This window comes from Arachis hypogaea, chromosome 13 (genome assembly GCF_003086295.3).
Source record: "Arachis hypogaea cultivar Tifrunner chromosome 13, arahy.Tifrunner.gnm2.J5K5, whole genome shotgun sequence".
Classification (NCBI taxonomy): domain Eukaryota; kingdom Viridiplantae; phylum Streptophyta; class Magnoliopsida; order Fabales; family Fabaceae; genus Arachis; species Arachis hypogaea.
Window position 1 is genome coordinate 8,198,743 of NC_092048.1, and position 16,645 is coordinate 8,215,387.

Sequence of the window (16,645 nt, forward strand, 5' to 3'; positions counted from 1 at the left end):
GTCTCTAACAACTATTATTAACAACATTCAGTTTCAATGGTATTTATTTATTCTTAATATTTAGGCTACACATTCTTAATACAGGTCATCAGTTATATTAGTATTCTCAATTTCTCAACGTAGAGCAAGTAGGGCAAACTACAACTCTTGAATCTATCCAAGAGGTTCCAAATATCAATTAATACTCTTTTTCGTCATCTAATCATTCAATTATTATCATCTTATCAAGAACAGCCCTTAGCGTCACCATCGTCAGCATAAATGACCTCTCAGTTGTTTAAACACATACGAAACAATACAAAGAATACACAAGTAAAGAGAACAGATAAAGCGATTAAATCAAATAGCATATAGATACAATTAATCAAACAAGACAAGTCAAATACAACATGCACACCCAAGCAAAACACACAAATATAAATAATGCATGCGTGTCCTACTAGTCATGAGGTGAATTGTTAGTTATAATGCCAAATTCGACACATATCCAGTAGCTAATCTGGATATGGAACACCACAATACTGAACAAATGTTACTCATCTACTTAGGGACGAAGCTAGACAATATTTACCAGGGGTTAATATTTTTTTAGTTTTTTTTTTTTTAACAAAAAATTTTAAAATAACTCTATATATAATTTTAATTAAAAATAATAACTAAGACTTAAAATTTACTTTTTATAAGATAACTAAACATATTGTATATTAAAATAATTAAATACAAATATCTCAAAACTAATTTTAAATATTATAAATATAGGTTGTTACATACTTGCTTTTAGAATCTTCAAATATTATTCAATTCTCTTTTAGACATTTCCTGCAAAATTATTTAAAAAATGTATTATATTTCACGTAAATAATTTAAATCACATTAATAATGAGAAAAAAAATAAAAACAATACAAGGATAACATTATAATTATATGATTATCATCTTCAATTTTTTTAAAAACCTAAATTATTATTATAAGATTATAAATTAGATACATAAATATATAAATTATTCAAAAAAACAAATAAAAGAAAAAACTTATAAAAAAAAGAAGAACGAAAAATAATAATAAAAGACCAAAGACTACTTGTTATCTTTTAAATTGTAATGATAGCAAAAATATGGAATGATGTTTTATTTTCTGATTGAAAGAAGACGGATGAATGAAAGAAATGATTTGTTGATTTCTTGTTGCTGTCCTTTCAGATTTTTCACTTCTAATATGGATTAGAATTTTTTTTTTTAATTAAACATATGGCCCATTCATAATCTAAATAATACACTACGTTTTAATTATTCTTTGCTATACCCATTTCTTGAATGAAAATTATAGACAAGAGAGTAATTTTTCAAAAGAGGGCATACATTTTTTTAAAGGGGCATTCTTTTATTTTTTATTATTTTTGTAAATATTTTTTTTTTTGTGGCACTACCTCCCTAGATCATACACGTAGCTTCGCCCCTGCATCTACTCATGCTAGTATTTTCACCACAAACTGAATAGGAATTGCTCATATACCCAGGCAAATGTTTTAAATCATAATTCGGATAGGAATTACTCATTTACTCTCAAATCATAACTCAAATAGAAATTACTTATCTATCCAAGCAGAATTTCTCCACAATTTAGAGTAAGTATTACTCGTCTACTCAGACATATGCTTCTTCACCATAACTCGGAGTAGGTATTACTGAATCCTAACTCTCTTATAGCTAGTACATTGAAAGAGAAATATTATACATACATAATCTCACTACTAGCTGAAAAAGGATTCCACCCGTCATGAGTTAGTATTATTTATTAGAGGGGATGTAAAGTGGTCGAAAAAATTCTATGTTAAAGTATCAGCAATGAAAAAAATATTTGAGTATGTTAGAATTTAGGAACCTTGGTTACCCCCTATCTACGCATTTCAGATAAATTCTAGCAACAATTCAATCACACGTATTTATGTGGTAAAAGATCGAAAAGCATTGCCTGAAACCAAACACTCATTAGTAAAAATTTTTTCCCATAAATTTGAGTTTGCATCATCTCATTGAAACTAAATGAAGATGACATAGATAAACTTCAATTCATTGCATACAACTTCTTTTGTGCCCTAGTCAAGCTCCTCCAATTAACAATGCGGAATCAAGCAATTTAGAAAGCAATTTTGAACTTAAAAATCCTATCAAAAATCCAAATGTTTATATGGAAAGCTTGCTGTGAAAAAATATCTATATGAGATAATGCGGACCGACAACAAAAACAAAAAACTCCTCCTATTTTATAGTAATTATAGTTCATAACGACTCTTCTGACTTTGTTAAGTATTGGCAAGTAATGGTGAATAATATTCACAATAAAAATTCTTTTTTTTTTTTTGTAATTTTAATTTTATTATGTAAGATAATATTTTTTTTGTGTATTTTTTTCTTTCTTTAAATAATATATCTGTTTTATTATAAAAAAATACAAATAAACTTATCTTCGAATAAAAAAACATATATATTAGTGTCAGAAAAATAATATAGATAATATTTTTTATTTAAAAAATTTGTTATTTTTTAATTATATTTTAGACAAATTTTTAAATTTTTTTAAAATAATAATTTAATAATTTTAACTATTAATTTTAATTAATATATAATATATATTTTTTATAATTAAAATTAATTATTAAAATAATTAGTACACCAATATTTCAAGGATATGTCAAATTCTTCCTTTACTTTATACTTATCGTTCGTTGCTTTTAAGTTTGCAACAACATAGGATTAGGATGATGTGTGAATGAGTCACCATCCAAACTTTTAGCTTAGATGATAGGCTAAATAAATTTTAAAATAATTCTTACATGTATACTTTTACTCATAAGAATTAAGTCCAACAAACAAGTGAGTCGCAGTCAAACAAATAAAACAAAATTATATTCGGAACAAAACAGTGGTGATAATATCATAAACTTAAGTGGTAATCCTTAGCTACATGAAGGCGTGGATAATCTTTGGTGTATTTGAAAAAAAAAAAGGAAAAGGATTTTGAGTCCAACTTGAATCACTTTCGGCCATATCCATATTTCTTCTTTCTCTACCTTACGTGGCTAAAGAGATTTGAAACTTCATATAGTGGGAATTTCTTTTCCATATGTGCCTTGATAAGGGGATGCGTGCAACCCTAAATTAATTATCCACATAAAATGTATAGCTCTTTTTCTTTATGAATTGAATTTTTCATGCTGTTGTTATTTGAGAGATAATACTCAATTTGGTTTCTGAAATTACACACGAGTTTTAATTTAGTCCCTAAAATTTCAATTGCCTTTATTTAGTTTCTAAATTTTTTGAACATAACTTATATTAGTCCTTGAAACAATTTTCAACGTACAAACCTTAACGAAACACTGTCGTGGCAGTCGGATGCCACACTAAACTTTGTAAAATGATGTCGTTTTGGTTTTGGCACTCAAATAACCTAAAAACAACATCCTAAATGGTGTTTATTAAAATTTTACCTAACAAAATAAGTAATACGATGCCGTTTTTGAGCTATTTAAATGTCAAAATCAAAACTGCATCATTTTACAAGTTTTAACGTGATATGTGATAGTTTACAACAGCGCTCTATTAACATTTTTATACTAAAAATGGTCCCAGAGACTAATATGAGGCACGTTTATAAACTTCAGGGATTAAATAGAGGCAATTAAAACCTCAAGGACTAAATTGAGATTCACGTGTAAGTTCAGGGACCAAATTGAGTATTATCTCTATTCTTAATCCAATATTATAAATTTTATTTAAAAAGGTAGCAGAATAGTGGCCTATGATAAGTTACACAACTGGGTGATGAGATATTTTGGTGAAAAATAAATTTCTTCCAAAACATCACAATCTAACCGGCAAGTGCACCGGGTCGTATCAAGTAATAAAAACTCACGGGAGTGAGGTCGATCCCACAGGGATTGAAGGATTGAGCAATTTTAGTTTAGTGGTTGATTTAGTCAAGCGAATCAAGATTTGGTTGGGTGATTTGTGACTTGCAGAATGTAATTTGCATTGAAGTAAAGAGAACAAGAAATTAAATGGCAGAAACTTAAAGTGCAAGAAATGTAAATTGCGGAATCTTAAAGTGCAAGGAATATAAATTGCTTGAAATGTAAAGGGAATTGGGGAATGGATTTGCAAAATTTAAACAAGGAAAAACTAAATTGCATCAAACAGAAGAGTAAAAGGGAATTGGGATTGAACCGGATATGAAGCAGAAAAGTAAATGAACAGAAAAAGCAGTAAACAGGGAATTGAAATGGGAAATTTAGATCTCAGGACCCAGAGACTAGAAAACCAAGTCTAGATCTCAATGCCTTCCTAGATCCAACAAGAACAATAGCAAGGAAATTGTAAATTGCAAAGAAAAGAGATGAAGAACAATGAACCGGAAATGGAATTCAATTAACAGTAAAGAAACAGAGAGATCCAAGATTGAGATTGAAACAGAATTTCTTCAATTCTCCAATCCAAGATCCAAGACAAATGTAAAATGAAATTGAAAGCAATGAAAACAAGAAATTAAAGTTCACTCAAGTTCAAAAGCTCTCCGAAAACTATTATGAAAATTCTAAAAGAAAAGCTCTCTCAACAACTTGAATTCTATCCTATTTATACACTTTCCAAAATGATCTTCAAGCCCTGAGTTGGGCCTTTGTTCTTGGTGGAATTGGGTTGAAAGAGGCCTTGGTTGATTGCTCTTGAAGTTTGAAGAAGAACCAAAGTGAACCAATTGAACCGGTTTTGAAGTTAGCCATAGTTGGACCTAACGTTTGAGCCAAAGTTAGGGGTCTAACTTTGGCCCCAACTTTTCATATCAGCAAGCCAAATTCTTCTAGTATAGACGTTGGTGCCAACGTTAGGGGTCTAACTTTGACCCTAACATTGGCCTTGTTTAGTGCTAGTGGCGCCAACGTTAGCCTCCAAGTTAGGGGGCTAACGTTGGCGCAAACGTTGGTGCCCAGGGGAGAACTTCTCTTGCCAACGTTAGCCTCCAAGTTAGGGGGCTAACGTTGGCTCAAACGTGGGGAGCCCAGGGAGTAATCTTCATGCCCAACGTTAGCCTCCAAGTTAGGGGGCTAACGTTGGGGCTAACTTCATGCCTCCAGGTTCAATTTCACTTATTCCATTCTTCACTTCTAGCCATTCCTCTTTGCTTCAACCTTTCTCCAAGCTTTCTTCACCTATCATTAATCAACCAAACTCATCAAAGCTATGCTCAAAATCATGAGATATTCAATCTTTCATAATATGCAACAAATATAGCACAAAACCTCATGAAATGGCATGAATTCATATATGGTTGGTTCAATCAAGGGAAACATGAAAATCTACTCAATTAGCTTGCTTGTAGTTCAAGAAAGTGCATAATTCTAATGAAAACAAAAGAAAAAGACTAGCTAAAATAGGCTAAGATGACTTGTCATCACAACACCAAACTTAAAGCTTGCTTGTCCCCAAGCAAGAAATAGATTTATGCTCCAAGATTCTTTCAATTAAGATGGATTGAGGAACACTTGTAAAGTGCAGTGAGTGAAATGATCAAGTATCAGTGGGGTGAACTCTAAATCATATGCTCATGAAAGGGCTTCAGTGCTCACTAGTCCTTACATATTGGGAGTCGTAGGTCTTAGGATTTTCATCCAAATGGTATCATGGAGATCTCTTTATATGTAATCACCTTGAAGCAGTTTATAGTTTCTGTGCTTTGGCCTCGACTCTAAGTAGCATGTCTCAAGGCGGCTCTTTAGATAAGCTTTCAATCAATACTCCTAAACCAGTTGGTTTTAAGGTATTAGGTGTTGAAGCACCCCTGAGGATTTACTTGCTCAAGCCTCTTTCCTTGACACACTTCAACCACAAGCATTTTACTAGGCTAACAACTCTTTGAGTCATTGTTTCTTCTTTCTTTTCTGCCTAGTAATTGATGCTCAGAGCCTTGGACCATGTTCTTTTTGTTTTTGTTTGCTGCTTCTTGGATCAATAGATTTTTGAGAATCCCCACAATACTTCTTTGAACTTCATGTCCCGCCTATGAGCTCCCATGCAAGTTTTCACAAGCATGCAACCTCAATACATTATCACACAACCAGAACCACCACTTTTCTTAATCTTTTGCTTACCTCAAAATTGTTTAATTCCTCAATCTTTCTTCTCAAAGAACTTTCATGTGATGCATTTCTTGGAAATTGAGTGCAAACAAGTTTTGAAAATGAGAATGTTGTGAATGATCAAACATCTTGCTTATTGAATTATAGAGAAAGACTTATGCTATGCAGGCAGGGGTAATAAAAAAAAAACTATGTTATGCAGATAGGCAGGGCAGATCAGAATACAATCCAACTTTCAATTTCAGCAATATTTTATGTAAAACAATGACTTAACAATACAACCTGTTGGAGTTCACTTGCTCTCCTTCTTCTCATCATCATCATTGCTGGCCTTTAGGTTCATCTTTTGTTTCTTTGGTTGATGATGCTTAGTCCTTCCAACAGCTTGTATGGACCTCTGGAAGACTCACCAAATGGTCGATAGAATTATCCAAATTTGACATAACATACGAACCAAGGACAACAATCAAGGCGCAATTCTTAGCAGATTTCCTAGCCGAACTAACAGACCAACCAAATCAAGAACATACTTAGGAGCTATATGTAGACGGGGCATCAAACTCAGAAGGGTCTGGAGCAGGTGTATACCTCATGAACAAATACGACCTCCAAGCTGAACAATCAATTAGATTCTCATTTCAAACAAGCAACAACCAAGCCGAGTATGAAGCATTATTCACCGGCCTACGACTTGCACAATCACTAAATGTGACACAGCTGCAAGTATATTGTGACTCAGCTCGTCGTACAACAGGTAACCGGGAATTTTCAGGTAAAGGACCAATTGTTAGAAAAATATTACATGCTGGTAAGGGAACTCATCTCCCAATTTAATTCATTGCAAATCACACACATAGCTTGGGAACAAAACACCCGAGCAGATGCATTATCAAAGCTAGCAACAACTAGGAAATATATGCACGATTCTGTTATATCTCAACTAACCCTAGTTGAACCGAGCTTTAGCAACAAAAGAATATTCTTTATATCACAGGAACAAGACTAGAGAACAACATACAAACAATACCTCCAAACCGGGAATATACCAACAACCATCAAAGATGACAGAGCATTCAAAAGAAGAGCAGCATCTTTCACACTCATCGGGACAGAACTATACAAAAGAGGCTTCTCTCAACCGCTACTGCGATGTCTAAACACAGATGAAGCTAGGATCGCCATGGACGAGGCCCATGAAGGGGTATGCGGTAACCACATAGGAGGGATAAGCCTGGCATCAAAAGTAGCCCGAGCAGGGTATTATTGGCCAACAATGAAGAGTGACTACATCAAGAAGGTAAGAAAATGCGACAGCTGCCAAAAGCATGCACCACTAATACACAACCCGGATGAGAACCTACACACCTCGGAGGTAAGCTGGCCATTTCACAAATGGGGGCTCGATATTCTCGGCCTTTTTTCTAAAGCCCCTGGGCAGGTAAAATATTTACTTGTAGCAATTGACTATTTCTCAAAATGGATAGAAGCCATGCCCTTAGCAAAAATAGGGGCAGAAAAGGTCCGAGCTTTTATTTGGAAAAATATTATTTACCGTTTTGGCGTACCTCATGCTATCATTACTGACAATGATCGACAGTTTACTGACCAAAGCTTGGCTGAATTTTTACAGGGTTTCAAAATTAAGCATCATTTTTGGTCAGTAGAACACCCGCAATCAAACGGACTCGCCGAGGCAGCAAATAAAGTAATCCTCATTGCACTTAAGAAAAAGCTCGGTGACGCTAAGGGAGAATGGGCAGACCTAATACCAGAAATAATGTGGATCTATAATACCACGAAGCAAACAACCACCAAGGAAATACCTTACAGACTTGTCTATGGTGCAGATGCAATGATCCTGGTAGAGATTGCCCTCACATCAGGAAGAGCCGAACTCACATCAACAACCAACAATAATAACATCAGACAAGTAGAACTGGATACAATAGAAGAGGACAGATACAAAGCCGAGATAAGGCACAAGGCAATGCAAATCATAATAAAACGAAAGTACAACAAAAAGGTCAAGTCGAGATAATTCGCTGAACAAGACCTCGTTCTAAGACGTACAGAGGAAGCAAGGAAACCACAAGCACATGGAAAGCTCGCCGCAACATGGGAAGGCCCTTACCGAATAACAAGAATACTCGGCAAGGGGGCATACAAACTTCAAACATTACAAGAAAACGTTATCCCTGGAATATGGAATGTATCGTCTCTAAGATCTTATTTATCATGAGCAGATATGGCCAAGGGGAGACACTCTTTTTCCTACTCACAAGGTTTTTTCCGATACAAGATTTTTCTTGGAGAGGTTTTAATGAGGTCCCCCACCCCATATCGCCTCTATGTACTCAACACAAACAATCAACATATCATCTATGCACATTTTAATCAAAAGATAAATATATCATTTCTATACCATCTAGTCCAACATGTTAATACTGTATCTATGTCACTATGTGCGCACATTCAATCAATCAAAATATGAAACGCCCAAACCCTACACGGGTACAGAACACACTAAGTTCAAAAGACAACCATAATTACAAAATAAGAAGACAAACAGATCCTCTAATCTGCTCTTTTTTCAACCGACACACTTTCATCCTGATTCTCAGGCAAGGTCCCATCATCAATAAGGCGACCATCACTCACAATCTTCGTAACATCAAGCAGACTAACATCGGTATTCGGAGCGACGACACCGATCTGAGCAACAGCTTGATCAAAACCCAATGTAAAGGTAGTCAAAACTTCCTCCTCGAGTTCGACAACCCTCGCCTTCAACCCCTCCAGCTCGGCGAGGTTAGCCTCTAAATCTCCCTTAAGCTTGTTAACTTTTGCCTCTGAAGCTTTCTTCAAACTCTTCAACTCTACCCTCAATTTCTCAACCTTCAAATCCCTCTCTTGCAACGATTCTTTAAGCTTTTTTACAGCAGCCATATTATCAGCATCCAAAATAGCGTCCAGTTCTGAGGTACGACCAATTGACAGCAAACGAGCACCAATAACCTAAACAAAAAGGTCGCCCTTCAGTACTCGAAAACAAACAAAAGAAAAAAACAAATCAACAATACCATAAACTGACCTGCAGATAACGTGCAACCCCTATCTTTCCGGCATCATGAATCTTCTTTACGTCAGCATCAACTTCGGAAAATTCATCAGCCACTGCCATAAACAGAAAAGAGGCCGACCATATCGAATTACTCGGCCCTTCCTTATAACCATGAAGGACAATCTGACTCTGGTGAGCAGAATCAATCTCCTCTGCCGTGAAAACGGTGTTATCCTCCTTCATGCCAGTCAAATCCACAACCTTCGAAGGTCCCCCACCCCTCTTCCTTTTAAGGGGAATTTATTGACCAACAGAGCTCCCCCCTCCTTTGCCACATTAGTCGAAGACTCCTCTTTTTCTTTTTTCTTAGCCTTGGAAACGAAGGCCTTTAGATTTGCAGTGGTCAAAGTCGATGCCTTTTCACCTAACAAAGGCACAAGACAAAGTCAAAAACTCATAACACAATAACACAGCAACAATGCCACACAAAATATACCTAAATATTCATCTAAAGCCTCTCTATCCCCTTCAAGCCTCAGCAATGCTGGAATAGACAGAAGCTCAGAAGACGACATTGCAGATATAAGGAACCCAATAATGTAATCTTCACTCTTAACCCTATCCTCACACTCTAATACCTGCCGAGGTTCAGCAGACCAGAATACAGGAAATCTCTCTTCCATCACAGTATCAAGATAAAACGGATAACACTCCTCGCACACCTGAACCTTCAGAAATATCTCCTTAAAGTCTTTGAAAGAGGACTTATACAGACTGAAAATAGCTTGCCCTGGGTGACTACTTAAGTTCACCCAGCCACCTTTCCAAACACCCTTCGCTTGAAAAAGTGAAAAGAAAACCCCCAATGAAGGATAACAACCCAGATACTCTATTAGACACTCAAAGCCACGAACAAAGGCCCACAAATTAAGATGAAGTTGCGTAGGAGTACAGTTCAACAGTGACAACACACCACATTGAAAATCAGTAAATGGAAAACGAACACCCAATTCTGTCAACATACACGTATACACATAGAAATAAGCCCAATCATCTCTTTTCTCACAAACTCTATCACCCTTCTCGCATGGTAAAAACCTAACCCTCAAACTATTACTACCCCTGACCCACCTAACACTGTTCAACTGCGACAACATCTCAGCACTACTAAACACAGAAACTCGCGACTTAACGTCACTATCAACCCACCCATAAGGATCATTTTCATCCACAGTAATCCCCTTCCTACCCATGCAAAGAAAACGGAAACAGCAACAAGAAGCCAAAGAAAGTGAAAGTACTTACCTTTTTTACTCATCTTGCCACTCAAAAAGAAAATCCAAACTTGCAGAAGCCTAACGGACAGGAGACAAGAAATTACTTGGACACACTATCCCACGAAGCCCCCTCCACTTCCCATTAACTACAACTGGCATCACCCTATTTCCCGCTTCGGGAAAAAAAAGAGAGAGAAGAGAAAAACAACATTCCGCAAAGCCCAATTTGAAAGGGCCACAATACACAAGCCCAGCAACGAAAACATGTTGAGCTTGGGGGCTCCCTAGGCAATAAATCCACACTAGCGAAAAGCTCAAATTACACAAAAGCCCCCGGATATAGAAAGCTCAACATATTTCTCATGCCGAGCTTGGGGACTGTGTACCTTCCCGATATTCTCGGCCAAACTTCCCAGTATCTTCGGCCAACAAACTACAAACCGAGAATAAATCCACCATTCCACTCATGCCGATAATCTCTTACTAACGGAATTGAGAATCCTAATCCTAATAACAAACCCCAACAAAACCGAGCATTACTCGAGTACTCACCTAACAAACATAAACCACCTCGAGATCTATTTAAACAAACGAGCACAACTCGTTAAGGGCAGAAAAAAGTACGAGTAATCAGTGGATCATCGAGGAAACTGAGCAATCGCCCCCACACTTTATTTCTTACCTTTATTTCTTTTAATTTATTAATCCTCGAGCTGACTTGAGCGTCGGAGTCTTTTTTGCAGGTTCCACGCCGAGGTCAACAATTTCTAGGAGAACGCTTCCGAGTCCCCCTCGACCCACATTTTTAGTATTTCTTTTTAAAAATTTTAATATTTTATATCTTAACTTTTTAAAAATACTGAAATACTAAAATTTTAGAGACTGAGACTGAAATTTTAATATTAATATCTGAATCAACAAATATAATACTGACGTAGGAGTGAAACTGATAAAATGTTAAAAAAAAATTAAAAATATTTATACAATAAAATAAAATTAAAATAAAATTTTAAGAAAACTAAACTAAAATTTATAAGTCTTCGTCGAGTCCCTCAAAACAAACCTGCCTAATTCATAAGTGGCTAGGAAACAAAGAAACCAAAAAGGTGAACTACATCCGCATATAGCGGAAGAAGAAAGGGAATACCAGACCACACTTTTATGGCTATATATGCTTATTATTTATTTTAATTTCCCGTCCTTTTTTTTCTCTATCTCCATATATGCTGCTCTAGCTTTCCGTGAGAGTCACAAACACTCAGTTAGTCATATTCTTGCCTTAAAAATAAATTACTTCATTCATTGATTTATCATCTCAATTATGGTTGATTTTTTTTATATGGAAATTATTATGTATTTTTTTTTGTTATAAAAAAATGGTGTGTTTTAATTTAATAGAGAAGTAATCATAAATCAGAGAATTTGATTTGTGTTTTAAAAATTTTAAAAAATTAAAGTTCACAAATTAGAGGATGAGACTTATATAAATTCATAAATCGAAGAGTTAGTTTTGTGTAAGTTCATATATTGAATGATCGATTTTATGTTTTAAAAATTAAAAAAATTAAAATTCACAAATCAAAAAATTAAATTTATAATTTTCATATAAAAAAAAAAACACATCAAATTTCATATATTGTTAAAAAATACTACTATAAATCTAATATCAAAATTAAAAAGCGTTCAATCATATCAAAATCCAATATTTTCATATTAAAATGACAGAATTATTTTTTTGTTGCCTCATCTATTTTTTTCCTTCTTTAAATTATTTTCACTTCTTATTCTCTTTTTCAAATTACATCATAATCTTTTTATCTTATGAATTTTATTTTACTTTTTATTCGAATTACTTATCTTTTTTTTATTTTTATACTTTATCTTCTTTATAATTTCTCACTCTTCTGCTTTTTTCTAAAACTGTGATATCTTTTTTTTCTCAATTTTTTCTATGATTCTTCTCAAATCTTCTTTTATTATTATTATTATTATTATTATTATTATTATTATTATTATTATTATATCTTCTTCTTTTCGTTTTTGCAATCTTTAGATTTTATCTTTTTTACTATATAATCAAATCATGTGTTATCAAAATATAGTTTATTCATAAAGAATTGATGACTTTATTATATTAGATGATTTAATATTATTATTGTTGTTATTGTTATTTTAAAAAAGATTATGTAATACACAAAATAGGCACTAAATTAATTATTATATATTATATATTTATATATAAATATATTATTTAATTTATTTATAATATATATTTTGTATTTCAATTTGTAATTTATGTATTTTGCATTTGTAATATGTATTTTTGCATTTCAACTTGAGCTTTACTCTATAAATATTGATGTTTTTATTATTAAAATCAAAACTAAAACGGTGAAATGTATATCGGTATCAATCTACATCAACTTTCTATTGGGTAAGGCTTCAACAAAATGAACAAAGCAGATGAGAAGAGACACAAAACAGTGACTGCATGTATATCACTCTTTCTTTTTTTTTTTTTTTTTTTTTTTTTGGGTCAGAGAGTAATATCACTCTTTCAAGTAGCATAAGGTCGTCTTGGTTGGACCCCCCAGATTAATTGTATGATGTAATTAGGTTTTCAGCTACAAAATCAAGAGGGAATGGTGCTAAAGGAGAGGCATAAGCATAAGGGGTTTTTTTTGGCTTGGGAGCATATTTCTCTTTTTGTGATAAACCAGGGATATGGGCCTACACTGGGCTTTTGGGTCTGGGGTAATTATTTGTACCCAAGTAACGCAAATTGAGTTTACAGAATAAATTTTTTGTAGATTTTGTTTTGGGCATTTAGCCCAATTTGTTCATTCAAAAAACATAAGCCTCAAGCAAACGACGCCGTTAGAGGGGAGCGAGTCACGCTCACATTTCTTACAAACACTCTAGGGTTCAATAAACGAGAATTTTGGAGTGTCTTTTCTTCAATCTTCATATATAGTTAGCTCGGCACTCGTTTTTCTTCCTTCTTCCATTTCTATTTCTCTTTCTCTCTCGCTCAGCTGCTATCCAATCAGTTCCATGGCGCCGCCACCTGGACCTTATTCTGGCACAAGCACCTTAGCTTTGGTACGGATTCTAATTTCCCCTTTTCACTCTCTGTTTCTCTATCAAAAAAGTTAAGGTACGAATTAAGTTGAATTCTTTCTGTTTTTACGGAAATCTTGTGTGTTCTCAGGTCGCTCGAGCTTCCGCTTTCTCGTTCGGCCTTGTTTATGGAAGCATTAAGCTCAAATACCTCAAGGTATTCTCGCGAATCCTTTATTTGCATATGATCGTTGATTGTTCGATTAGTGGTTAGGGTTTTTCTTTTTGGCAATTCCATGATCTCGGCGAATTTGACCTGTTACTGAATGTTGATCTGAATTGCAATTCACGCACGTTTTGTAATCACTGCATTCATAAAATCGAGTGGTGGTTTCTCTGTTTTGAGCTGCAATAGTGTTTGGAACGCGTGTGATGTGAGGTTGTCTCAATTTGATTTATCTCGTGCATCAGCGAAGCACCATTTCTGATGAAAATGAAGTTTTATTTTAGTTTATTTTATTTGACTGAAGAACAATCGTTGCTCGTTAGTGTTGCGTATGGCGGTGAATCAAAACTTTACTGATTACAGATCCTACTTTAAGGATAGATCTGCAGTCCTTGCTTCGATTAAGTCATATTGCTTCTCGCTTGAGTGACTATTTAGTCAATAATATTAGACTCGCTGTATTTCTAAGTACCTAAGTAGTCCCATTGTTGCTGGGCAAAATGTTCATACACCCTTGAGCTAATATTCTCTTTGGTTTACAGATGATATAAATAAATGATATGCTGTGCTATGTTGTGTTTTTAATTTTTATTACTAGCTTTGTAAGCTTAAGGCTATGTTTGGATATGTCATGATGTGTGAAATGGAAGGGAATATGATCGAATGGAAACACAGAATATAAGGTTTGGTTACAGTTTTTTGTTTGTATTTCAATTGATGGGTGCTATGTATAGGAATGTGCTGAAATGAAATGAAATGGAATGAGATGGAGTACATGTTCCATGTCATTTTTTTGGATATAAAAGAATGGAGTATGGTGGAATAGATCTTCCATTCCATTCCATTCCATCTCATCCCTTCCTTCCACTCAAAGTTTGAGGGGAAGAAAAATTGAGCACAATAGGCTAGAATTTATTATCACTGCATCCTATAATGAAATGGAGGAGTTGAGTGGTCTGCAATTAAGCAGAGATTCCAAATCATTGTTCGAGTATTTAAGAATGGAGATTGCCACTCCATTGTTCGGGGAAAAAGGATGGAATGAAGAGGATTACTACTCAAGAATGATGATTCTATCCTATTTATTCCATCATGTTTCATTTTGTTTGATCTATTTTTTCCCCTTTTAATATCTAAGCAATACACTGTTTACTCATTCCCTTCTATTCCCTTCCATTCCATTCCATTACTTTCTACTGTTCCAAACATAGCCCAATGTTGATGTACTCCCATTTTGTTTTTTTCTTTTCTTCCCCATTCCCCCTGCCAAATTTGTTTCCCTAGGTTATATAAGAACTTCAGGGTTCTGGCCATGTTTGGGTGCCATTCTCGACAAAGATTTTTTTTTTAAATGATTTTTTTTAAAAGATCTTTTACAAAAGTAAAAGTGATTTCATGTTTGGATATCTCATGTAAAAAGATATTTTTAGCTATTAATTATGTTTGGGTAAAAGAAGAAAAAAGTAATTTTTTGTTCATTTATTATGTGAAAAAATATTTTTTTAAAGAAAAAATATCTTTTAAAAAAAGATGTAAATTGTAGCTTTTCAAAAAAGATTTTTTTTTTAATTGTTCTAGTGTTTGTACTTTTACTATTAGAAATTTGTCATACACACTAAAAATAAAAAAAGATTTTTTTTCATTGAAAAAATATCTTTTTCTTATCGATTTAATGGCGCCCAAACAAGCACTCTAGCACTCTGTACCTTTTTTGTAATATTATGATTATTGTGTGCTTCGTAGAACTTGTGTAATGATGGGTTTATATTTAGATTCAATTAGTTCTGCTGACTTTTGGTCTTGTGGTTGATGTTTGGTTCTCTTTATCTGCATGTTATTTCAGGCAAAAGTGAAATCCCAACAGAGAGCTGAAGCAAAGGCTCAAGCTAAGGCTCAGGCTCATCACTGAAAGGAATGAGAGCCTTGGGGCCCTCTGTCCCATGGCTTGAGTAGGATGCGGAAATAATTAATTACAAGAAACTGTACCATGTTTTCCTCTCAATTTTTTTAAAAAAGCTTTCTGGTTTTAGGTTTTGATATTGATACAGCATTTGAGTTAAGTGAACTATGAAAAGAAATTTCAATTATCGTGGTTTTGCGATGTTTTAATAAGTAGCCTGCCTTATTTCGAGTTCCCAATTTATATTCTCAAGCCCCGTGCTCCTGCCTTAGTTGTTGTTAACTTGAAACCTGAAAAGAGGATTTTGTTCGCCAAATTCTCGTGTCTGACGCCCTGAATTCTTAGTTTAACTCATTTTGCATTTTGAAATTTCACATGCATTGTTAAATCAGGCCAATGATCTCAAAATAAGTATTCATAGTTTTACTTTGCCAATGGTGAGTCCTTTTGATAAAGTGCTATAATTATTAAGCTTTTATAACAAATAGATTTTGTATTAGTCCCTTGTTTTCAAGCTACATCAAGGGGAAGAAGCTCTCTAAGGTAATCTAAGTGAGTCAGTTTGAATGAAGGTTTAATAATAACCTTTGGATTCTTAGTTATCTATTTAATGAGACTACTTCACAGGACCAGGAGGGATGAGTCTGTCAATACTAGGATGTCTTTTGAAGTTGTGTATGCCTTCCCCAATTAGTAGATTACAATACTTAATGCACATAACAAGCGAAGCTTCCCCCCTTGTGATCAAAGATTGCTATGTATTAATCGTTCCTGTTATATTGGGGATTTGAGGTTGATGGAATTTACCTCTTCAAATAACCTAGTGAATATGCTAACCATGTGGCACCAAGTATATTACCAGGTGGTGCTTTAACTTTACAGCCCTCTGTGTATGACAAATTAGGGTTGTTCAAAATGTCACCAGTAGAAATAGATAAAATCGGAAAGGTGTTTCTCGGTATATTTTGACTTGACTCAAGTAGCGTGT

General features: G+C 34.3%; 2 protein-coding genes across 2 annotated transcripts; both read left to right on the forward strand.

Moving 5' to 3' along the window:
- The first annotated feature begins 7,313 nt into the window (after nt 1-7,313).
- On the forward strand, nt 7,314-8,171 carry LOC140177422 (uncharacterized). The gene is made up of 2 exons (XM_072210522.1): nt 7,314-7,430; nt 7,764-8,171. Exons 1-2 carry the CDS (start codon nt 7,314-7,316, stop codon nt 8,169-8,171), a joined length of 525 nt encoding a protein of 174 aa, XP_072066623.1.
- Nucleotides 8,172-13,045: 4,874 nt separating this feature from the next.
- LOC112736954 (uncharacterized) lies at nt 13,046-15,896 on the forward strand. The gene is made up of 3 exons (XM_025786644.2): nt 13,046-13,573; nt 13,683-13,748; nt 15,601-15,896. The coding sequence occupies exons 1-3, from the start codon at nt 13,526-13,528 to the stop codon at nt 15,664-15,666; spliced, it is 180 nt and encodes a 59-aa protein (XP_025642429.1). The 5' UTR covers nt 13,046-13,525; the 3' UTR covers nt 15,667-15,896.
- The last annotated feature ends 749 nt before the right edge of the window (nt 15,897-16,645 follow it).

What these genes read in the sequence shown, in the direction of transcription:
- LOC140177422 (XM_072210522.1), top strand. Translation starts at nt 7,314, where the DNA reads ATGGACGAGGCCCATGAAGGGGTATGCGGTAACCACATAGGAGGGATA. An exon ending in AGAGTGACTACATCAAGAAG is followed by an intron (nt 7,431 to 7,763) that starts GTAAGAAAATGC and finishes GAATTTTTACAG; the next exon opens with GGTTTCAAAATTAAGCATCA.
- LOC112736954 (XM_025786644.2), top strand. Translation starts at nt 13,526, where the DNA reads ATGGCGCCGCCACCTGGACCTTATTCTGGCACAAGCACCTTAGCTTTG. An exon ending in GCACAAGCACCTTAGCTTTG is followed by an intron (nt 13,574 to 13,682) that starts GTACGGATTCTA and finishes GTGTGTTCTCAG; the next exon opens with GTCGCTCGAGCTTCCGCTTT. An exon ending in TTAAGCTCAAATACCTCAAG is followed by an intron (nt 13,749 to 15,600) that starts GTATTCTCGCGA and finishes ATGTTATTTCAG; the next exon opens with GCAAAAGTGAAATCCCAACA.